Source organism: Hippoglossus hippoglossus, chromosome 8 (assembly GCF_009819705.1).
Source record: "Hippoglossus hippoglossus isolate fHipHip1 chromosome 8, fHipHip1.pri, whole genome shotgun sequence".
Lineage (NCBI taxonomy): Eukaryota > Metazoa > Chordata > Actinopteri > Pleuronectiformes > Pleuronectidae > Hippoglossus > Hippoglossus hippoglossus.
Window position 1 is genome coordinate 19,415,213 of NC_047158.1, and position 24,799 is coordinate 19,440,011.

Here is a 24,799-nt window from a genome sequence, read left to right on the forward strand (position 1 = left end):
TACAAAACACTGCGTCTTTAAAACGCTGCCCTTACAAACATTGATCATATTCAGGGTGTGGAGGGGCTGCAGTCTCCAGGGTTCTCCGGTATAGATCAGCGTTAACAACTGCAGCTTGTGCATGAAAACACAAAGACGACGACAACAAGCAATGAAAGAAAAACGTTCCCTTTAGGAAAATCTGGTCTGTGGATGCACAGCTGAGGTGAAATCAAAAGAATGTGGAGACTCCAGCATTATGTCTCAAAGACAAGCTGAGACAAATCCAGCTTCTCGGTCCAGGGTTCGCTGGAGCTGCTGTGCGTCTCCGCGACGAGGCAGCGGCGTTACAACCTGCCCGGAATGTGTCACAGGAAGCAAGCTGCTGAAATATTGTCAGAGATGATTCCGGTTACACACAATTTAATGGATTTCTTCATGCTAATGAACCTTGGTCTGAAAGAGCAGGAGGCTTCATGTTTTGAGGTGGAGGTGTGAACATCTTTTCAATCTGTGTATGAGGTATGAAACATTTCCACCTGTTTCTGATGCCGACAGCGTTCAATAATATTTTCAACATAAAAATCCCTCTCATGCTCAATATAAACATTCCCTTGCACGACGTGAAATAAATTAGCTGACGACTAACGCACTAGTGCAACTACATAATAAAACCAATCTAGTGACAAAACCATCGCATCTGTGGTGACGTCGCGAACCAAAAGGGTTTCGGTGACGTGACGCTCTGTGACATCACTTCGGCGAGGTCTCTCTGCCACGTCCTGCTACAAAGCCTGCGTGGTCGTCACAACAGAGCTGTGACGCCACAGAAATCGCAGGCGCGGTGTGACATCAACGTTGAGTGCGCAAGACGCTCGGTGCGGAGTTTTGAGTTAAGGACGACAATAAATGTGCATAATGTTAGGGACACCTGCTGTTTGCACTCGAACCTGTGTGCTTCTCTTTATCTTTGTGATTTAAAAAGGTAAAGAATGATGGATAATGGCTTTAACCAGGCTTCACTTCATTACTGTGCTTTTCTTAGAGAAGTGGGTGTCCCTAAGGATGTGGACATTCAGTGTAGAACAGACAAGACTGGAGAACAGAGGTGTCACTCACTTCATCACATAAAAAACACGTTGTCTGTGTGTGGAGTAGAAACCAGAGTCACTCATTGAGGAGCGAGTCTGGTCTCTCGTAGCCAAAAAGCCTGAAGTCGGGTTCGTACAGCTTGTAGAGTTCTCTCCGCGCCTCCAGAGGCACCGCGTTGAACCAATCGGCCTCCCAGCTGCTGGCTGTGAGGTTCCTGTGGGAGGTGGGGAACTCCACCACGTTGTCCACGCGCAGCTGGCGCAGTAGGTGCTCAGCATCCTCTTCTGCCGACTCCAGGTGGCCCACAAAGTCATACTGAATCTGGCACGGGTGGCAAAGCCGATACACCTGCCGCCAGTGCTCATTAAAGGGCATCTCCTTCTCGGTCTGAGCGTCCAAGAGGTACTGGATGAAGTGGGAGAAGGACGGGTGGAGGCCCACGGCGAACGCCTCGTCCACAGTGGCAGGAGGTGTCGGCTGGTTGGCGTAGCGGCGGAGCATGACCTGCGCGAAGCGACGATAAAAGTCCTCGTTGCGCAGCTCGAATTTATTCCGGTAGGCAGAGATGAGGCGCACGAAGGGGTCCCGCACGAAGAGGAACTTTGTGTACTTCTTCAGCTTCACCTTCAACAATGAACACAAAAATATTATTATTACACATGGACAATTTAAAGAGATGGTGAAGGAAACAGAAAATAATACAGGAAGCAACTAATAACACAATCAAGGACCTCAGTGATGACTCTACCGCTTTGACACCGTGTTTAACCACCTCGAGTACTCGTCATTCTGAAGCTACTTATCGTTATACTGGCTGGAGCCGGCTGACATTAGTTTAGTGCTTCTACTTCTAACCAGAGAGACACTAACGATGAAGGTGAAAACCAGAACTGATAACTCTTCTTCTTCCGTTTGGTAGAATGGAGAAATTCTCGCTGTGACCTTTGGCGGTTACGTGCGTATAAAAAATGAAGATCCAGCAAATCAGAATTTTATACAATTGAATGTTTTTTACTGCCTTTTATTTCTAAAATTGACAACGAGAATGTTATGACTTTTTAATGACCCCCAACTAAACCGATTTTCATGGCATTTTGTGGAGAGGTGGGCAAATTTTGATATGGATCCGGATTTTTTAAGTTTTTAACAGATTTTCAACACGTTCCATGGTTTTTCTCAGAGAATAATTCATGGATCTTGATGCAGAAAATCAGATATATTTAGGGGATTGATTTCTGTGTGTGATTTGGTGATCTAGTGAATTTAAATGTGGCTTCATAAGGGGACTGTTACATTCTCTGAGTGAACAACAAAGTAAAATACTTTAACAGACCTTCATGAGGTGTCTTGCGAACTTCCCATAGCGTTTCCAGAACTTGTTGAAGGTGAAGTGCATGCTGCTGTTGTGCACCAGGTCCCTGGGGATGGCCAGAGGGTCTCTCTGGGGGACTCCGTCACGCAGGAGGCTCTCACTGAGGATGATCATGATCCGCTTCCAGTTGCTGCACGCCACCTGCGAGCGGCAGGGAGCACATGTGCAGGTGAAAACCAGCAGAAGAGAAACGGGCAGAAACAACAGCTCAGTAGCGTTTGTGTAAGTCGGACTTCACTGTATGAAAAACCACAGCCAAGTGCTGCAGCTCTTATTTGATCTAATGCATTCACACAGAGCAGGAACACAGTGTGGACGCCGGCGTACCTTGGGGACGTAGCAGTAGATGATGCCGTGCCTGTCGTCCACGATAAGATGATCCAGCTCCTTGTTGGGGATGTCGTCAAAGGAGCGGTTTTTGCCGGGAAACACGATACTGTCGTTAGCGCACATCTCCTGCAGCAGCTTCCGCCGGTGCTCCTGAAGCACACACACACACACAGACACAACTTTATAATTAGCAACGGAAGTCATCCGAAGGTTATTGGCAGATTTCAAAAAGAAAGAGAGACAGCGAGAAAGGAGTTGCTGCTGTCAACCAATCAGGATTCAGATATGTTCTGCATCTGAGCTCCCTGTTCTCCCATTGGCCTGTTTAAAAAAAGATATTTCCACTTGTTCTGTTTATCTGAACAGTGTCAGGGAACCAGCCAAAACTGGAACACTGCTATTATTCATTTGATCAGTTACCTGTGATGTTCCTTCAATTACATATTTACTACTGCAGCTACCTCTACAATGAATACTACTACTACTACTACTAATAATAATAATAAAAATAATAATGTCAGATATGAACCTGTCTCTCCCGGAGCTCTGCTGCCACTGGTGTCAGGTGAATCTTCCACTCTCGTCGTGGTACGTATCGCTCTTCTGCTTTCTCTGATTGGTTGCCTGTGTCGACAGGGGCGGGGTCCGTGGGCTCGCCAGTTCCCGGCTCTAAGAACTGGTTAACAAAGGCATCGATGTCGGAGAGGAAGGACGGGGTGCGGGAGGTTTGAGGCCGCGTCTTGGGAGGAGGGTGAGGGATCTTGGGGCCCGGCGACACGGGGGTGTGCAGATACAGATGAGACGCCCCCACGTCGTCCCAGTAGATGATGATGAGGAGGATCATGAAGGCCGAGCCCAGGACGACGAAAATGCGGAACATCCTGGACGTTCCCATGGCGACTGTTGCTTTGTTACAGGGTCACCATAGCAACAGGCTTACGACTATACAGGGTGTCTCTACAGCATCGCCATGGCAGCAGATTGAAAATAGTTACCTGGATTTTTTTTTTTTTCCTTTTTATGTGATCGCCAGGGTTCTCGCTACGGGGTCACCATGGCAACAGAGTCACGGTCCAGAAGCTGCCTCTCACCATGGCGATAAATAAACAGCCGCTATAGCAGAGCGTGTGGTGGGATCGGGCTTCTCATGATGCTGGTGCACGGCAGGAGTGTCCATGGGTTCACACTCACCTCTGCTCCATGGCTGCAACGCCCTGCACACACACACACACACACACACACACACACACACACACACACACACACACACACACACACACACACACACACACACACACACACACACACACACACACACACACACACACACACACACACACAACAGAGACCAAACAACGGTTATTTATTCCATTTTTCCACTCACATCTCTGAAATCAGATATTGCGGCGGTGCTACAGACACCAGACAACACACAAGGAATTCAGCGGTGTAGAGAAAAAACAAACCAAGCTAAATATGACAGAACGAGGTCGTGATCCAAGTGTAGCTGAATTTCTTACCCTCTTTATATCGCTTCTTATTCAGACAGCTAGAGGTCGACACAAAAAGTATCGGGCAGAGAACTTTCATGTGAGCGAAGTATTCCTGTGCCCCTGTTGCTAAAAAGAGCTCGAGAACTGGAGCGAAGCTGGCGAGACGGTTTGTTGAGCTGGAGTTTTGACGAGGCGCACACTGAATATCTCCCTCACCTCTCCGAGCTGACCTGCCTCCCACTCACAGCAGTAAAATCACGAGTGCTTGTCAAATATCTGAAGGCTCTGAGGCCCTGCACACTGTGAAGTCATAAGTTTTGCACTGACACAAGTGTCCTGCTGTGCCACACGTACCCGACTTCCTAACGGTTATGGTGTAATGGAAATTTACACATTGCAAACTGTAAGATGCCTCCAGCCTGAATTCACAGGGAGTAGTTTGCTTCTTCCTTTTTTTTATTTCTGCTGAATGATTGACCCCTTGAACCAACTTTATACAATTTCCACCACCACTGTACAGCGTTGGAACACTTATATCCCGAGCATGTATGAAAGCCCCTATGTTAGCGACCGTTGAGGCCAGGAGCAAATATTTTATAGCCCTTACTAAGACACGTTCTGTGTGCACAGCCGAAGCTCGCTTTGCTCATGCAGTCGGTCAAAATAGCCCATTACCCTGTGGAGAGCAGCCTGAAGCAGTAGAGGACAAACACAGTGTGTGTTCTACCTGCAGCATATCTCATCTGCTCATGTTTCTTAATTACACATTATCTCCAGAGTATATCTCCCTCCAGTTGAGTTTGAAAGTCGAAGGGCGTCTCCATTCCGACACACGTCTAAATGTGGAGTTCTGGTGCAACAGTCCTCATATTATTCCCTCTTTCCTGCAGCTAAGAGAGGACCATTGACATGGAAAATCATCATTCCTCTCTCCACTCCTCCTCCTCCTCCTCCTCCCCCTCCTCCTCCTCCTCCTCCTCCCTGCACACCAGCGGATTAACGGCCTCCCACTGATGTGCATCGTATCAAACGAGTCAGGGGCAGCAAATATTAAGTCCTGACCTCTGTTAATGGTGGAATATAGAGTAAGTACAGCGACTCGATTGCTCTAATCAAGTACAATACTCCCTTGTCATACTACTTTATATCCTCCACTACATGACAGACGACTCCAGAGCTTTTTAAACCTCAGGTAAACATTGTGCTTTTTAAATCTACAGCTTAACTTTCATGCTACTTTAAAAGTCAAGATTTTACGTACAAAACAAAACTGTGATATACAAAAAATAAAATGAGATGTGTTGTTAAAAAAAGAATAGAAAAATGCAACTTATAGAATAAAATAGAGTAAAGGAGTATTTATAAAGTATACGTAAAGTCTTGTTGTGTTTATTGAAATAAGATCAGATAAGATAAGATTTACTGTCACCAGGGAAATTCAGTAGCCGTGTGTTTGTTAAGGACTAAAGAGACACTAAGATAAGACTTTATGCACTTTTGTACATTGTTCATTGATACAATGCTGTATCGTGACACTATCATGAGCCCTGTAACGCATTTTGTACATATACTAGTATTTTATATGTATATATTTATATATTTTACACATCTGTGCCCGGTCGTAACCTGAGGTGCTCAGTGAAGGCCCTTTTCTGTCAGGGCTCCCACTCTGTGGAACAGCCTCCCTGAGGTCTGACTCCTGGTCCCCTTTTAAATGTTTAAACACACATTGTTACACGTGGGCTTTCTCCTGGTTCTGATCTCTGGGGGGGCGGCTGTGGCTGAGGGGGCAGAGCGGTTGTCCTCTAACCAGAAAGTCGGCGTATGATCCCAGTCGTCCTCATTCTGCAAGCCAAAGCACCCTCTAAATTGCTGTGCTGCACATGGATGCACTGTATGAGTGGGTCAATGTTCATCAAGACTAGAAAAGCTTTATATAGATACAGACCATTTACCATCTTAATGTCTATTTTAACCATTTTATAACGGTTTATTCATCTTGTTTTTACTCTTTTTCATCTGCGTCTGTGATATATTGCTTTTTCAATGGTTTCTTACTGTTTGCTTCTTATCTTTTTATCTTTTTAACTTTCATTTTCATTTTTAACTTATAAAGCACCTTGTAACTACGCTGTATAAATAAAGTTTATCATTATTATATTTCACTATAAGCTGCATACATGTGGAATGACACAATAGATCAATGCTATAATGATTAAAAAGTAATGAGACTGTATTGAATCGATATTTTGGGATGAACGTTGGTCTGGTCACGGTTTTTACGCACCTTTCTGTGTTGACCTAAATATTTCTCGTCAGAACGTCTCCTCGTGCGCGCGTGTTACTGATCAATCGATGCATAAATTGGTGATTAGTCACTTCTTGTCTGTGTGTGTGTGTGTGTGTGCGTGCGTGTGAAGCACCAGAGCCACGAAGCAGCGGGACACTCATCGCACCGTCCTGTCCGCTGCAGCCGCCGGCGGATGCCAGCGCGGACACAATGTCGCCTTTGACGCGCGGGCAGAGAGCGCGTGGACCGCGGGGAACGGGGCTGTTCCTCCCGCCGGGCGGCACGAGGCTCCGGTCCGGTCCGGCTCCGTTAACGTTAACGCGGAGACAAAGAGGAAAAACAAGGGGGGGACGGTGTTTGGCTTCATGCACCGACGGCATCTGAAGGTGTCAGAGTCCGGAGCTCCGCGCGGAAACACGCTGCAGAATTCTGTGCGTAATTTCCAACACTGAATAGTAATGATAATAATAATGAAGAGGAATAAACAGCCGGAGCTTCTCACCTCTTTCCTCCAGCGCCGCGTCAGCTGAGTGTGAGTCTGAGATGTGATCACAGCCCGTTTTTTTTTTCTTTTTTTTTTTTTGTTCCAGTCCGGAGAGATGGAACGAGACCTCCCCCAAGCATCGCGAGAGTTGGGCGTCAGTTGCAGTTCTCAGTTGTTGGGTCAGCTCCTGCACAACATGTCTCCACTGTGGGATGATTTATGTCGACAGCTCCCTCCTCCGCCTCCCACGGGAGCACAGGGCTGGAAATAACCTGCTGGACCTGCAAAAAGCAAACATGTCCCCCACACACCAAAAGAATGAGGATGAGGAAATGATGAGGCTGCAGGGAGCTGGGTCTTTCTGCTGCCTCAGGCCCATGAGGTTGAAATCCTGTGGTTTGTGAAGTCTTTTCATCCTGTGACATCAAACGTAACACACTCTGACACACACACACGCACACAAACAACCGTCTGCATATTTTAACCCCCGCTCCAACATTTTCCTAATTTAGACGTGTACCCTGGCTTTCATCCTGCTTTGATCCCACACACACACACACGCATGTTTGTACGTCTATTGTGAGGACACACATGGCCAATAAAGACTCTTTTCATGTGCAATAATACTTGAATATCCACACTCATATTTATCAATACTCATCAGTTTGAGATTCTGTTGTTTTATTGTGTTTATTTCATCGTAATGATTTGCTGCTTCTGCTTAGTTTTTAGATTCTAGTGTTTCTATATCATTGCTGCTTACGGGGACCTCAGTGATTTGGTTTGTTCCCTCTCATGTTCCTCGTGTTTTGAAATGAAAATACATCTTCTTGAATAACTCATTTCCAAGCCCCTTCCCCTAACCTTACCCATCAAAACTAAATACCTAAACCCAACCCTAAACCTAATTCTAACCCCAAAACCAAGTGTTAACCCTGAGACAGCCAATCAGAAAGTGGGGACCAGCCAAAATGTCCTCACTTTCCCAAAATGTCCTCACTTCGTAGGTTGTAGGCTCAAAGTGGTCCTCACAAAGATATCTGTACAAGTACACATACACACCAAAAAATATTACATAAGTGAATGGAAAGCAAAAGTGCAATGGAGGTTATTTGTCACATCTAAGCAGAGAGATGATGATCCTAACATCTGTATACCATAGAACATCACATCAACATTTTATTGTGTTTGCAATTTTGGTATAATTTATCATTTGTTTATGGTGTTCGTTGGATGCATTCATAAATTGTGTGTGCAGTTTAATGGTTTCCAACTTGAATTCACACATTACAGAACAAACGCACATGACAATATGTAAATCTACATTACATTGACTGGATTTTATAATAGATACATATTATTTCACATTATATCCACTAACTGTAATGAATAGGGACTAGATTGTTCTGGTCTAGGTTGTTACAGGGAGATACAGATTATTTCAGGCTGGATTTTGGATGTGCCCCTCACCCCTCTAACAAGCCCAGATGTCCTGTTAACTGTCAGATCTGGAGCAGACATGAGTATTTGTGGGACCACATATTGGTTTGGACACGTCCCCTCTCGCTGCATGATGAGGAGATTATCTATCACCCTTATGAAAGAGGTTACTCTCTTAATCCCCGTCTGGCTGACACATTTTGTCAAATTGAACCCTCTAAACGCCTGGAAAAAAACAAAACAAGCAGGTTTATAGAAAACGCAGCAGAGGAAACATGAACCCATGTTGCACAGTAACTGATGGTTCATCGCAAAGGTCACAGATTGTGAGTTGACTGACTTAGTGAAATATCGTTTGATATGAATGACCATTAAAAATATGTACTGTATTACACATTTAAGCAAAAAATTGTCCTATACATGCTCTAAAACATGAAATATTAAATTGTACTTTAATCCATTCAAATAGTAATGATTATGTTTTTATTTTGCAATTTCCTTAATATTTCCATTACATTTTAGTAGATAAAATCAAAAATGCAAAATAGACCTGTATGAATAAATAATATATGCACATAATATACAGTATGATATGTTTAGATTTGAGTTTTTACAGTGTGAAAATCTCAGTGGCCAGTAGAGGTCAGTGTAGTCTTCATTAAGTCTGACACAGCAAAAGAAGTGCCTATAAGAGATGGTAACCTTTTTTTTTATATTTTCACTCTGTTTATTTGTCTAAAGGAAATACACACATTTACAAATAATATAATGCATTTTATTTTGAGTACAAAAGCACGAGATACAGTTTTTTGTGGGTTTATTTCGTGTGTGTGTGTCCGTCTACAGCAGGTCCTGCTCCACCCACACCGTCTTCTTCTGCTCGTCCAGAATTCTGTCTTTGACGACCCTGATGAGGTCGTCCGGCCCGGCCCAGGCCTCGGGCTCCAGGCTGGCGTAGAGGCAGGGGACGCTCTCCAGCTCCTTCTCCTTCGCTCGACATGACCTGACGAACTCGTCCTCCGACTCAACGCGCAGAGACAGCTTCCTGCGTGGACAGGAAACAGGAAGGAAGCAGCACTGTGGCGGTGAGTGCGGTAAGGTGTGGGGCCCAGTATGTGTGATGAGATCCTGTAGAAACTCTGTGCGTTTTGCTGTAATTTCTAAAGGGCGATAACCCTGATGAGGATCCTGGGTTTACACACTGGTTGTGTATTTAAAGACACCAGAAATAAATGTGCCACCTCTAGTATTGTCGTGAATAGACCAGACTGAAATAGAGAACATATATTTTAAGCAAGATGCAGAACTCTCACCTTTCTCAACAGGAAAGAGCTCTTGTTCCGCTACCAACTTCTCACCCATTGTCTGCGGGGCTGCTGGATCTCATTGTGTAGTAAAACTTCATATATAAATGCTTTCAAACAGTTTGGAGAGAATCAAACAGAGGACTTGTCCTTGGATTGGAAACCTGATTAACTGATGTGCATTAGTTGTGGGTTTTGCAGCTGTGGGTGAGAGGTGTTGGGTTGACGTGTCACAAAGTTTGTTCAGCGTACCGTAACTTCTTGACGTTTTTCTCACAGATCTTGACATACAGGATGATCGGGTAGATTTCTCTCCGCAGCAGATCCTTGACGCAGTTCAGCTCGGCCTCCAGCAGGCAGTGTTTGCCCTGGTGACGGGAGGAAAAATTAGCTTTACAGACAAATGTAGATGAAAAAGATTTCATTTTCAGAGGATATTTTCACCACATTTCCCCTCTGCTGCACAAAGATTCGTGGGACTTTACCACAACCACAAAAACTAAAATGTAAACAGGCTGAAATGCAAAACATGCTTTTTTATTTCATTGCAGGGCGTTGGATGGGAACACTGACACTACTCTAATGTCTCTAGTTATTCTATAAAGCTACAGCAAGCAGCCAGGTAGCTAAGCTTAGCATAAAGACTTGAAAAAGGTGGAAATAGCTAGCCTACCTCAAAGTTAATAATAAAAAAACGAATAAAAAAGCCTTTTTTTTTTTTGTATGGTCCATTTCCCATTCACTAACATGGAGGAGACGAGTATTATGAGTAATACTGCAGCCAGCCACCAGGAGGGAGCCGTCTTTTCATCAATCTTTATGATACAAACGTGTGTTTGTGATTTCAAACCTTTCTGTTGCCAACGCTTGTGAATGTGAGGGACATTTTTGGGACATGAATGCAGGTGCACACACACACACACACACACACACACACACACACACTCGGCGTACCTTGGCAGCAACAGCCTCAATGTTTTCTCGGGTGATGCATTCAAATGTGGCGTGTTTCTCTTTGTAGTGAATGAAGGGCTCCACGTTCTGTTTGAGATGAAACTCCTCTTTGGACAGGGTGTCTACAAACACAAAAAATACGTTCACGTGTTAATGATCAGCACATTTAGCTCAGGAGGAACAGAAACTTTGCCTGTTGCTGCCCTGGGGAATTCTCCACATCGTCAAGACGTCACACAGTCGCTCGTTCCGCCAGATGTTTGACTCTGTCTGACCCACGTGTGCTGGGAGCATCTGGTTTGTCACGAGTGCTGCTCGACAATACAACCAAGTCTCAGATGGAGCTGTGAACTTCTCCTGTCCCCGCGGTCTCTCTGGTTACACTCTTTAACATTTACAACACAGCGCGGCACAATACCTGACCTGAATCCCAATAGCAGCTTCCTTCTCACTCCGTCTCCCCCTGAAACTACTTGTTATCTTTCCAATCTTTGATTCACAATGGGTGAATGCACTGGATACGACCATGTAGGTCAAAGTATTCCTTGATAAGATGGTATACTTTGCAGTGGGTCGGCTTATTTCCATCATACGCTGACCTGGTTTGCAGATGTCAAAGTCCATGGCTCCCCCCATGTTGAGTATTTTCTGGATAATGGTTTTGGCCAGAGCGTTGGGGCTGAACAGGACTGGTCTTCTCCTCTGGGTCCTCTGGAGGGTGACGGTGCTGTAGGGAATCAGGTTCAAACTCCTGCTCAGCTCATTGTCTGGGTCAGCAGCATCTGTTTTCAGCCAAGTCAGCACACGGACAAAAAAAGAGTCATGCACCCACAGACAGGACGACATGTTAACTACATCAAGCTAACACATCAATCATTAACCCCAACCTTCCCCTTTAAATCCAATCAAGCCAAACTAATTTGCACAGACAAATCAGTTCTTTAAATATGTCAGATTTTTTCATCAAGACCCGTAAAAATGTCAAAAACTGCATGATCTCAATGTTAAGTGATAAAGAATTTGGTCCAAAACAAAATTGTACGTTGGAAATCTGTGTGGTAGTTTCTGCGTAATCGTGCTGACAAACAACGAAACCAACTAATGGACAGAGGTAAACATGTGTGTGTGTGTGTGTGTGTGTGTGTGTGTTATGGTTTTAAGATGTAAATGACTCATCACACAAAAAACTGATTACCTAACTTAATTTACTTAACTGACTTAAACAATTGTGAATTTTGTTCAGGGACCACAATGTTGCATGATTATATCTCATAATTATTCATACTTTCAACTTCCTTAAACCTTTCTCTAGAAACTTGAATTGCACAATTTAAAAAGAATACCTAAAAAATATTTAAAGATAACAAATACCGGTTTAAGTACTAAATCTGACATCATCGTTTTTACTTCCTGTGACACGTCTATTCTTCAACTGACACTTCAAGCACCATCACATCTTATCCTTCGACTACATTAGAGCTTTCACCAAAACTGAAATTTCACGAGTTTCGACTCAGTTTCACTCAGTGCTTTACACCAAAACTGAAAATCATCCTTCTTTCAGCAGCTCCATGTGAGCTGCTAACTCGTCGTCTTTCAGTATTAGTATGAATGTCGGCTGCCACTTCAACTGTTTTCTACATTTTAGCTATTTTAAAGGTTTCGGCTCAGCAGCAGACGTTACCCACCTTCTGGTCTGAGTGTATCTAAGCCTGGTCTAGGTAGTGTTGTGCTGCCTGAGTTGACGAGCCTCACGCGCTCGTTGCTGTTCATTCGCTTGTACTTGATATCCACCCTGCTGACGAACTACATATCAAAACAACAGACACAGGGAAGTAGCATGTTATTACAGACGCCTTGGACGTATAGCAGGGTTGTTGTGATTTGAAAGACTTTGGTTCAGCACTGCACTGAACAGACCTCGACACCTCATTACCTGTAGTATCTGAGTGAGGATGATGCCGGCTCTCGACAAGCGCGGGCTGCATTTAGTATCGGGCAAGGAGCTGGCTTCTTCTGGCTGTAAATTGCTCTGCACAGGCACATGGACACAACTTAATAAATAATCTAAACACACAGAATAAAGTCACTGTGACCTTTGACCTGTGAGTCCAAGACATTAGTTCAAAATGCTTCTTACTCGACTGTTGCGGAGGCTGTCATTTTCATCTTTACCCCCTCTAGACGCTAACTTCTGGATCTTTACCAGGAGCAGCTGCTGGGCCCTACACACACACACACACACACACATAGTCAATCACAAGGGTCCAAGACAACATGCTGGTTTGTACGGTGCTTTGAAGGCACAGGTCTGAATAAGAGATTTCATCAAACTCTTTATTTCTGGAAGAACGGCTCTGTACCGTGAGTTGCTTGGTAAGGTGCCACGCTCCAGCTGGTCGGAGCCGCTGTAAGGGTCGACACGAGCGCACAGCCACTCACAGCGGCCCTGGGGCCTGGTGTCCAGGACGTGCACCACCTCGTCACAGCGCACGCTCAAGGAGCAGCTCTCCGACTGGCCAGAGATGTTCAGGTTGACCCGTATGTAGAAAGAGTCGCCAGAAGCCACCGAGTCCTCTGCAAGGTCCCTCTGAAGACGCCGGTAAGCTGAAGAACAAGCACATTTGAATTTATTGTATATGAATGTTACAAAAACAGATACGTGTGTAAGAGTCCAGTAAAAGCAGGACTTGCAGTCGAAGTTGGCTCGATAGTGCAGGCGAACTGGTCCAGAGCAGCGCTGCAGCGTCCAATGGGCTTCTTCCTGGGTGCTGGTGTCCAATGAAACGCTTTGGCTCTCCCCACGTATGCAACCCTCGAGCTGGTCAGCCAATCACAGCACAAGACGGACGATCAATGCACCCGAATATTTGCTCTGTTATATCTCTTTTGCATATTAGTCTCTCCTTACAGAAGATGGTTATTATGAATTGGAACAAGCAAAACAAACATGCATCTATATATACGGTTAACGTGTCAGCAGTAGACGACATACCAACAGGAGGTGGTGACCCTCCCGTAGCCCGGCCTTCTCGGCGAGGGAACCCGATTGGACGGCCGAGATGAAAATCCCGCTCTGGTTGCCACCAACCAGAGCGATGTCCTTTAAAAGATTGTCGCCTTGCAACGACAGCTCCTGCACCGGCTTCAGGGTTGAGCCGGCCCTGGAGAAGGAGGACAGAGACGGACGGAACGGCCTACATGCACACACACACACACACACACACACACACACAAAAAAACAAGTGTGACAGAGGTCAGTCAATCGGGTCATGTGTGACTTGTGATTCTGAGTGTCTGTTGTGCTGTACCTCTCCAAAGAGAGTTTCCTGAAGATGTTGTTGACCTGCTCCAGGTCGTAAGAGTCCATTCCTTCTGACTGATAGGAGGAAGAAGACGAGTGGACGGAAGGAGGACCACGCTGTGATTCGTCGCCTGAGAAAAAGAGGAAACAGACAGAGATAGACAGGAAAGAGACTTTATTTCAACAATTTCTTTCCAGACTAGGATGAGGTCACTGTGACCTTTGACCTTTGACCCCTGAAATCTAATCAGTTCATCTGTAAGTCCAAATGAATGTTTGTACCAAATATGAAGAAATTCTCTCAAGACTTTCATGAGATATCATGTTCACTAGAATTGGGCGGACAAATCAACAAGCTGAACACAAGATGCCTCATGGCCGCTGACTGCTGCAGACACTGAGGCATAAAAGAAGCAAACATGATATGTATGAAACTATACTTTACCACAGTCAATTTCCATGTTGTCACTATCAGAGTCCAAGAGGCTGAAAGACACCAAACATTCGTGTTTTGATTCATATTCATAACAGGAAAATAACACAATCCGGATCAAATTCATGATAAAAACATCTCTGTCAACCTGTATAATAAACACTGACTGATTTATATCATGACATGACACCTTTGAGGCTGGAAGTCGTGTTCCTTCTCCCTCTCTCTGCGGTACAGCGATCCCGTCTCAGGTGGTTCAGGGAGCGTGGACAGGATGCTGTCATTGCGGTAACGAAGCTGGAGATGTGACAGGTGAACAAAGCAGAAGCAGATTGTTCTTTAACAAACATGGAACAGAAAGACACAATACTGCAATATCCTGGTAAATAGGATCACCACTACCCTGGGTTTGTATGCCTCCATCAACCAGTGCAGTTTCAGTCTAATTCAGACTTGGCACATCATGTTCAAGAGGCCATGCAAATCTAGTCGGTTAATCCATGAGTCTAAGGCAACATTTGTGCCAAATTTGTTCACAATACCAAAATAACAGGTTTAGTAAACACAGATAAAACTCTGGGCCTCACCATATTTGTCCTGTTGCCCTGCTCCGACATGTTGTAAGGAAGTGGGGAGGGTGTAGGAGCTGAAAAGGGAGTAAACAAGGGTGACATGGGGAAGCTGGGGGAGCGAGGGAGGTGCTGGTTCAACGTCTGAATGTCCAGAAAGTCTCCTCCGTTAATTGGCTGGGCTGTAAAACGAAGATAAATGAGGGTGAACTCGGACAAAGGCAGTGTCTTTGTTAGGGTGTGAATATGTGAGGGAAACGGTGAATCACCTGCAGGCTGAGCGCCCTCTGAGTCTTTGTCTCTGGGGACACAGATCGGCGATTTACCTCTATTCTGAAAGACAAAACATTACAACTCTTAAATTGTCCTTGTTTGTGATTAATAATACGATTGCTTGAGGGTGGCACAGGAAGCGAGTTGGTCATATTCTCCGATATGTAAATAAGTAAGTGTGAGTTGTGGACAGTAACTGACCACGGCTTTAAGGTTAGGTTTGCGTCTGAGGCGAGACTCCTCAGAAATGTGCCTCTCCTCTGGCGAATCATCACTGGACCATTCTGATTGGCCTGGGATAGGTTTGAACCCCTCCCCCTGAGAGACGATGATCGGACGCAGGTCCCTTGGCAGACTTTGCTAAACAAATAGACCCAAGAAAAATTGGAAAAACATTAGTGACAAGGTGAAATGAAATGATGAACTGAGGTCACGTGCAGACGCTCATTTACTCGGCTGTGTCTCACCTGGTCCAAAACAATTTCCTTGGACACCCGTCGTAGGCGCGACTCCAGAGTGAGCAGCTTGGCCTCTTTGTGTACAATCTCGATCTGGAGCTCATCGCTCTTCTCCTCCAGCTCTCGGATCTGCTTGCGATATTTGTCTTTGTCAATCAGACTCTGGGAGAACTGATGCTGGGCCTCGTCTCTGGCTCGAAACGCCTGTTGGTGAAGAGGGAGTGGAAGTAAGTAACAGCAAAATGGGCAAAAATTGCAAAAATCTGCGTTTGTGTGTTTTCACCTGGTTCCTCTCCTTCTCCACTTCATCAAGCTGAATGGTGATGGTGTCCATGCGGTTACGATACATCTCACAGTCCTTCTTCAGCGTGGAGCACTTCAGCTCCAGATCCTCCTTCTCCTGCAGATACTGCACACCAACACACACACACACACACACACACACACACACACACACACACACACACACACACACACACACACAGGAGCTGTTATATGCAGAAATTAGACAAGTGGTCTCTCAGCTAAGTTCATGCTTCATGTTTGAATCATCGCTCGAATGTCATGTAATGATTGTGTGAACCTGCGTGAATGTGATTCAGAGTCAGACTGAGAACAAACACAGATTTGCAAAAGCACAAACATATCACCAGAGTCAAATGCCCATGAAACCATGTGTGAAAAACACCCCCTGTGCAGAAACCCCCAACTCAGAGCTCTCACCCTCTCTCTCTGGTCGTTTGTGTGTGTGTGTGTGTGTGTGTGTGTGTGTGTGTGTGTGTGTGTGTGTGTGTGTGTGTGTGTGTGTGTGTGTGTGCATGTGTGTGCATGTGTGTGCATGTGCATGTGTGCATGTGTGTGTGTGTTACCTTGTCACGAAGTTCCTCTGCCTGTCTGACTTCTTCGCGCAGGTTGTACAGGCGGTTCACCAGATCCTGTCTGTCTTCTAGTGCTTCCTGTCTGTCATGCTCCAAAATATCAAGGAGGGTCTTATCTGATTCATGACCAGGCTGGATATAAAACACAAACACACACACACACACACACACAAATGCAGAACATTTTAAACTTTACATTTTAATTTCACTTGAGCTTTCAACAGCAGGTAGATTTTAGAAATACAATCGGTGATAACCTCAGTTCCACAGTAGAAAAAGGTTAGTGACTCGCTACTGGAAGATTTAGTGAAAGCTTTCGCTAAGGACCCAGATGTTTCTCGTGTGTGTGTGTGTGTGTGTGTGTGTGTGTGTGTGTGTGTGTGTGTGTGTGTGTGTGTGTGTGTGTGTGTGTGTGTGTGTGTGTGTGTGTGTGTGTGTGTGTGTGTGCACCTGTCTGATGGACTGCAGGTCCTGTAGCTTGATCTTGAGCATATCGTTCTCTCTTTCCAGCTCAAAGATTTGCTCTTTCCTTGGCCGGTTCTCGATGTCGTTCTTCAGCTTGAGACTCTGCCTCCTCTCCATCTTGCACTCCTCCTCCAGCTTGTTCAGTCGGTGCTTCAGCTGATCGATCTGTGCACACGAGGAGAATCAATAATGAGGTTTGGAAACACTGCGCCCTGACTGATGCCCTCAAACCTCATCACAGCTCATCGTCTTTATTATTGATTCAGTGATGAGTACCTCTAACTGCAGGTCTCGGCTCCTCATCACCGCCATGTTCTTCTCCTCGCTCAGCGTGGCGTACCTCATGGCCAGTTGGTAGTTTTCATCCTTTACTCTCAGCAGCTCATCACTGTACGTGTTTCTCTCTTCTCTCAACTTATTGTATCCTGCAGAACCAACAACAGTCATTTACAGTCAAGTTTTAACTTTATCGTATCGTTGCAAAATGTTTCAAATGCTTTGCTTACTTTTTACTCATTTATACCAAATGTAATATTGTATAATGTACAAACTATTGATCGTTTGAACTTGTATCTGATTCTGGTTCCTAACACATCACTTCATGCTACAGTTTCCCACTAGTTTTATGTGAACTTTAAATAACTGTGAAAGTTTTGTTGTAGCATTTGAAGTATTTCAAGATTCACTTTCACTTCAATAATCTGAAAACAAAACACAGTGACAGTGCAATTTAGCACATTTACAGTTAGTTATAATTATAGTTATTATTCGTAATTCTTGAATCTATGAATTTCTCATATATATACTTTATATCCAATAGCCAAACTAAGTGAAGAGCAACTGTTAGAAAAACAAATATATAATATTATATAATATTATATAAAACGTTGCTAAGATGATGAGATTTAACAAATTCACCCTTAACAATAAAACAAAGTTGCCATGCCAACCACAGTATCTTGTAGTTATTTATATCTACCACAACCTGTCAGAGAGATATGAGTTGACCTTTTAATTATTTTTAGCATTTGTTTTTCAGCTTCAGAGTTGAACAGTGTCCTGCTTTCATCAGTGAAGTTTGGTATAATGTGAGTGTGTGTGGCGCACCGAGCAGGGAGAACACAGACGGATGGGGAGTCTGGAACTTCATGATAAGAAATATCTAGAGATAAATCTCAAATATGAACGTATATATTTTTACTCTGTTGAAAGGCCTGCAGCTCCTGATTGGCCAGACGCATCTTCTTCTGCTCGTCCTCCAGCGTGCAGTTCTTCCTGCTGAGCTCGACGCTCTGCAGGGTCTTGACTTTGGACTGCTGCTGCAGCTTCATCACCTCGTTCATCAGGAACTGCGTCAGGCCCTCGTGACCTTCCTCCACTGCACCGGAGGGGACGAGGAGAAAGACCACACATCGCTGAATATCTTATACAATAAAACGCAGCCTAATCAACTTGTGAAAAGTTTTGAAGGGTAAAATGATCTCTTGTTTGCAAATGAATCAACTTATAGACACAAAAAATCACGTAGATCATCACTTGCTTCAGTTCAGGACAGAGAACATTGTGTCTGTGCAGTGTGTTGCATCAGAGTGTGTGTCCGTGCATGTGTCGGCACCCAGAGGTGTGTGTCTCACCTACGATGGTGGAGAAGCGTCGTGTGGGTTCGTTCCCTGTGACCAGCTTGTAGAGGTCAGGGTAGTAAAACTCCAGACTCTCCAGAAACGCTACGTAACCGCGCTTCCCTTTAGTGTGGAGGATGTCGAGCAGGCGGCCTGACGGAGGAGTGATTGACATTGACAAACACAGTACGACCAGATTTCTATGAATTTGCTGGATCACATTTCACCGCACAGTGTCAGATACAAAGAGGAGGAGTTGTTGACGTTGTTGTTGTTGTTGTTGTTGTTGTTGTTGTGTGACTCACAGTTAATTCGTCTTTGCATTAACAGAGAATCTAATTATTCAAGAAAAGATGAAGGTCCTGGGACTAAAGGGGAAGGAAGCATCCCAGAGGACTGTTTCCACAGGAGACGGGTTCAGTTCCTGTCCCCTGACCCAACTCAAGCCATACTCGAATGGACTCCACACAGATGTAAGTACACGAACACACACACACCACCTACTCGTGCGGTTTGCTTTGGACACCAGCAGCAGGGAGTTGAGAATCTCGTCCTCATCCTGCTCGTCCAGGACTTTGCACTGGCGGAGGTAGGGGGTGAGCTTTGCCGGGGAGATGGAGCGACTCAGGTCGTAGCGTTTGCACTCCACCTTCTCCCACAGCTCCTCCACGTCATCACACGTCCCGTTTTCCATCTCTCACACCCTGAAATGTCATGAAAAGAATAAACAGAGATCACCTCCACCTTCTGGGTCCGGCCTTTCAATCAAATAAATCACAACGCAGACGCCGCTCGACTCCACCGGAAACAAAAGCAGAACCCAGAGTGAGATTTTGCTCGTTTGAGTCCCACACGTTCTCCACTTCACTTACAAACACCTGACGTTTAACCAACTGACGTCTTTCCATTGCTTCTCCTGTGCATTTGAACTCTCTCTACTCTCTTTATCTTGCTCTTACTCCCACTTGATTTCCTCTCTCCATCATTTCTCTCACACACACACTGCCCATGCATCTCTAGTATTTGCATGCTGCCTGACTGGTGTCTGTTATCCTATAACCCTGCTTTGTAACTTGTAGGCAAATCCAGGGTATCTGATGTCATGGCTCCGGTAAACACATACAATCACACACACACTTTTGCATACAACTGTCGCCTGCATCGTGCATGTAAAACGTTCAGCCTGTGCAGACACACAAACACGCACACAAACTGGTTCAACCGAAGCCAAAGGGATGCACCAGAAGTCTTTCACTTTATTTCTGTCTCCACCAACGATATAAGTGATGATTTTCAAAACGCAGCCTGAAGACAGAAATATCACTTTCTCATCGCTTGGAGCAGTTATTTGTACATGGAGTCTTAATGTGAACCCACACATTCACAGCACATGATGAAACTTCAAGCAATCACATGAACACACACCCATGCACTTACACTGAAGTGCACAGACACACACACACACACACACACACACACAGACATCACACACACACAGACCTCTTGAGTAACCACAGAAACATGTTTCCTCTTCTCTCTTCTCTTATTTTGGAGCTCATTACCGAGAAGCCTCATCCTTGCTTCCTCCTTCTCAAACCAGATGTGAGTAGCTCTCTTCCTCTATTCACTTTTCGTCGTCTCAGTATTGTGGTCAGGGGAGTTGATTGTCCATTTTTTAGAGAGCGAGAGTGTGTTTGCGTGTGTGTGTGTGTGTGTGTGTGTGTGTGTGTGTGTGTGTGTGTGTGTGTGTGTGTGTGTGTGTGTGTGTGTGTGTGTGTGTGTGTGTGTCTGTGTGTGTGTGTCCTCAGACTCTTTTCCAGTAATTTCAGACTCTGGAGAAACAAACATATATTACGACAACACACACTCTTGCAGGACTCTTCATGCACTGAGCAGCTTATTTGTCTCCACTGTTTTCTCTCACACCCGCTGATGCTTTACATCGTTAACTGTTAACTTTCTGCACCTTCACGTCTCTTACACCCTAAATATTGCTTTTTACAACTGTCAACAGTAAGTCCACAACTTACTCACACAGTTTTATTTCACATATTGTGTGTGCGCAATATGCATGATTCACACTGCATTGATTGTATTTTTGATTGTATTTCATTACTGCCAAATGTGCATTATTTGCGATAATTAGATTATTAATATAAATTGATGCACTTTTACTCTTTAAAACTCCAGATTTTCTACTTATTTCAGATGCTACCTATAGAAATTCCAAAATCCGTTTTTTTGATAACCTGGATAAAATAATTTCCAAATTTATCTGGCAAAAAAAAAAAAGCGTCCTAGAATTAGACTTAAACCCTGACAACTATCTCAGCTAAACGGAGGCCTTGAACTTCCAAACTTAAAATATGACTTGTGAGCTGCACATATGAAACCTTTGATGGCGTGGATTCAGAAGATCACATACACTCGCTGCCTTAATATTGAGAAATACCTTCACCCAGAGGCCTGACAAAACTTGCCTTTTTAAGATGCACCCATGAAAGAACTGGCAGACTAAGATACAGACAGCATTTGGGCTTCCAAATTAATTTCAGCACTAACAAGCATTGGATCTATGAAGACCTTCACACCCAACAATCTCGACACGGGCTTTAGAAAGTGGTCGAATATGGGATTGGTTTACCTGCACCAGCTATTTAATGAGGACAACCTCAAGACATTCGAGCAGCTGAAGAAGGATTTTGATCTCCCCGAAACAGATTTCTTCACATATCGACAACTGAGAACTTTTCTAACAACACACAAAGAGTGGGGAAAGCCTTTAAAACGAACCCCTTTAGAAGGGTTCTTAATAGAAATACAGACGGGGAACGAAGATAAGAAAACAATAAGTAAACTATATAACATATTTCTATCTAGGAATCTACATAATTCCCTACAGATAAAGCAGAGATGGGAAGCGGAAATTTACAAGGTCATACCACAGAATGCCTGGGAGAGGATGTGCACAGAGGCACACCTAGTTACAAGTTCAAACTTGTTTTGTTGTTGAAAATTAAATAGAAAATAAGTTACAATTTTTTTTTTATTGTTTTTACTGTTGGTTTTCAAATGAAAATTATATTTTGGTCTTGAAACTTGTTTTTTACGAGAAACTGTAAATGCTTCAGTGTTTAAATAAAGTTTTATGTGGATCCCCAATGTTTCAATGTTAAGACCTATATTTAGATCAGAGTTATTTTTAATATCAAATCATTTCACATTAAAACGGAATGGTTACATTTTTGAGAAGCCCATCAAATGTATTACTACTGATATTAGCTGTTTATGTCCTTCCTTCCGTACTTTAACCATTTGTGTTCTTGTTTTTCAGCACTTTGTTCTTTGCGTTGAAAAGTTCTCTGTAAATAAAGTTATTAGGATTATTATTAAAAGTTAAATCAGTAAATTGAAACATTAAACAAACCACAATGACAAATGTGTATAAATTTGTCTCATGTATTGTGACCCAGATTCATTCAACTCTCAGCCGACCACAACTATTTTCTGCACACACACACACCCAAACTGTGGACATCTAATCTGCTGGTACTCACTCATAGAGTAAGAGCAGATTATAGAGCAGTCAATACAATATAAACAGTTCACCACAGATTCTGAACTAGTAGAGAATGTTTTTGCTTTTCATTGTGCCCATGCGGTCGTATTCATCACGTTACACAGATATTCTGAAGCACTTGAGGATTATGTTTTGCAGGATTTAAAGTTGCAGGGTTCATGCAAATTCAATCAACTCAAGTCCATTCAAACCTTGTCCTTGTGCAGGAGATGCGGCTCAGTGACCATATAAGACCTTCGTCCAGGCTCGCTGTCAGTGTGCTGGAGTGGGATTGGCCGGCTGATGGACGGATATGATTGGTTCAGGTGTACAAACCATCATAAAGGCTCCATTGTGCAGCGGAAACATGCTGGTGCCTATAGGAATTTGATATGTTGGATCTGTCTATGCCCTGTGGCCCCCACCTGCAGCTACAGTTTGCATAATTCTAAAAAAAAAAGCCAGACAGGGGCAGGTGCAGGAGGCTGCAGTGAGCCATGAAATACATTTCATTTGAATGCTTTTCCTTTTGCATTCACGTCATTTTCAAAAGTTAATTTTGATGACCAGAGCTTTTCTCTTCTTATTAGTACGTCATTTTTCACATTTATAAAATGACTGCACATTGATTTAAATGGGGAATGATGCGCACAGTTTCAAAAAGGAGGAGATTTTTCTATTTCTTAAAAAACATTAAACCCAATACTTGATCCAGGAACAACGATGTCCCATTGTGTGTATGTGCACTGTACGTGACCTGTGTCTCTCTGCATCTTCCTGATTCTCCCTCTCACTGGGTCACATTGTCTTCTGCACCTGCTGCTGGAATCCCAAAAATGTTGATAATGCCAGATAATGTACCAGGGATGACAGAGGTTCAGCTCCAGTTACCAAAACCAATAACTTTCTATTTTCATGTAGGAGCCAAGATGATTTCGGTGAAGGCAAAACACGAACTAGCTCCGAAAGCACAGGATCCACCACCTGCCCCCAAATTACTTATATTCTGGGGAAGCATTTGGAGAATCATGCAAGTCACTTTATCTGCAGGGATGTTGCAGCAAAATAATGAGAAGCAATCACTTGTAGCCAAACTAAGCCTCCGAGGGACAGCGAGAGGAGGTCGTCTCGTGGCTTTCCTCCTGATTCTCGCTCTTTAAAATGTCTTTAAAAATGTCTCATACCGTCCTTTTCCTATATAACCATTTACATACATATTACTAGAGCTGGTTACAAATCAAGCATCGTTGTATGAATACCTCCTCCATCAAATTCCATAATACATAGGCCTACGTGCTGGCTACATGGTAGTTTATGAGATCCTCTGGTAGGACGCTGCGAGCCATTCCAAAGTCTAGGCTGTAAACCAAAGGTGACAGAGCCTTTGCCGCGAGGGACGCATCTTTATAAAGAAGCTGTCGTATGATGTCTATGCATCTTTACTATAATAATTTTTCTCTGATTGTGAGTGAATTTCATATTGTTTGTTTCATATTATTATCGCATTGGTGTAATGCACTTTTCTTTCCTCCTGTGTGTGTGAGTGTGTGTGTGTGTGTGTGTGTGTGTGTGTGTGTGTATGTGTGTGTGTGTGTGTGTGTTTGTGTGTTTGTTTGTTAAAGAAGAAAAATTAGCAAGATCTACACAGGAGAGCACAGGATCTACACACAGAACAGGTTTTGTCACATAATTAAGCAGCGCAATGATGAACCCACAACAGTGAAGCACGTGTGTGTGTGTGCGTGCGTGTGCCTGCGTGTGTTTTTACTGGTGTCTGTTCGGTGACGAATCAGCATCAGACGTTTGAAGGATTAGAAGAATATGATGAAAGTTGTTTTAACCTACCTGAGGTGCGGCGGAGTGAAATAGTCCCAAGTTTCGGTGGCAGATCAAACTTTGTATTGGTTTCTTCTTCTTGTTTTAATCACAAGACCTGTTGTTTCACCCACAAACTAAGAAGCTCATGTTGTCTCCATGTATCCGACTCACACACACTGAGAGAGAGAGAGAGAGAGAGAGAGAGAGAGAGAGAGAGAGAGAGAGAGAGAGAGAGAGAGAGACTGAGAGAGAGAGAGAGAGAGAGAGACTGAGAGAGAGAGAGAGACTGAGAGAGAGAGAGAGAGAGAGAGAGACTGAGAGAGAATGAGAGAGAGAGAGAGAGAGAGAGAGAGAGACTGAGAGAGAGAGAGACTGAGAGACTGAGAGAGAGAGAGACTGAGAGACTGAGAGACTGAGAGACTGAGAGACTGAGAGAGAGAGAGAGAGAGAGGTGGGCGTTGTGTGAGCTCAGATGGAAATAACAAGTTCACTGCAGGGAGGTGAGAGAGCAACAACCTGTTTCACACAATGCATCACCACTGATGTAGTAACTTATTAAAGGTTTGTAATAGAAAGTGCTTTTTAAACTTTAAACTTTAAACTGCATGATATCCAGGGGAGTTGCCAGGGGGGACCCGGGGTGGGGGGGTGGAACACCAGCCCCAACTGGAATCTGATTGGCCCC

At 44.1% G+C, this 24,799-nt stretch overlaps 2 protein-coding genes across 4 annotated transcripts; both read right to left on the reverse strand.

Moving 5' to 3' along the window:
• Positions 1-824: 824 nt before the first annotated feature.
• On the reverse strand, positions 825-7,327 carry LOC117765837 (carbohydrate sulfotransferase 12-like). Of its 2 annotated transcripts, XM_034592369.1 has the most exons (6): positions 7,059-7,327; positions 3,756-3,987; positions 3,303-3,681; positions 2,771-2,923; positions 2,405-2,584; positions 828-1,695 (listed from the first exon to the last, which is right to left on the reverse strand). In XM_034592369.1, the coding sequence occupies exons 3-6, from the start codon at positions 3,666-3,668 to the stop codon at positions 1,147-1,149; spliced, it is 1,248 nt and encodes a 415-aa protein (XP_034448260.1). In that variant the 5' UTR covers positions 3,669-3,681; positions 3,756-3,987; positions 7,059-7,327; the 3' UTR covers positions 828-1,146. The 2 variants fall into 2 exon arrangements, with proteins under 2 accessions (XP_034448259.1, XP_034448260.1); XM_034592368.1 differs by having other exon boundaries at positions 825-1,695; positions 3,303-3,987.
• A 1,958-nt stretch (positions 7,328-9,285) lies between these two features.
• card11 (caspase recruitment domain family, member 11) lies at positions 9,286-24,336 on the reverse strand. Of its 2 annotated transcripts, none has more exons than XM_034592363.1 (25): positions 24,142-24,336; positions 19,242-19,441; positions 18,753-18,890; positions 18,320-18,496; positions 17,395-17,543; positions 17,104-17,283; positions 16,645-16,785; positions 16,059-16,184; positions 15,785-15,979; positions 15,519-15,674; positions 15,314-15,377; positions 15,063-15,226; positions 14,666-14,772; positions 14,488-14,528; positions 14,050-14,173; positions 13,734-13,935; positions 13,433-13,559; positions 13,102-13,345; positions 12,879-12,963; positions 12,675-12,770; positions 12,427-12,544; positions 11,338-11,520; positions 10,739-10,860; positions 10,037-10,152; positions 9,286-9,525 (listed from the first exon to the last, which is right to left on the reverse strand). In XM_034592363.1, exons 2-25 carry the CDS (start codon positions 19,429-19,431, stop codon positions 9,321-9,323), a joined length of 3,450 nt encoding a protein of 1,149 aa, XP_034448254.1. In that variant the 5' UTR covers positions 19,432-19,441; positions 24,142-24,336; the 3' UTR covers positions 9,286-9,320. The 2 variants fall into 2 exon arrangements, with proteins under 2 accessions (XP_034448254.1, XP_034448253.1); XM_034592362.1 differs by having other exon boundaries at positions 15,519-15,677; positions 24,142-24,335.
• Positions 24,337-24,799: the final 463 nt, after the last annotated feature.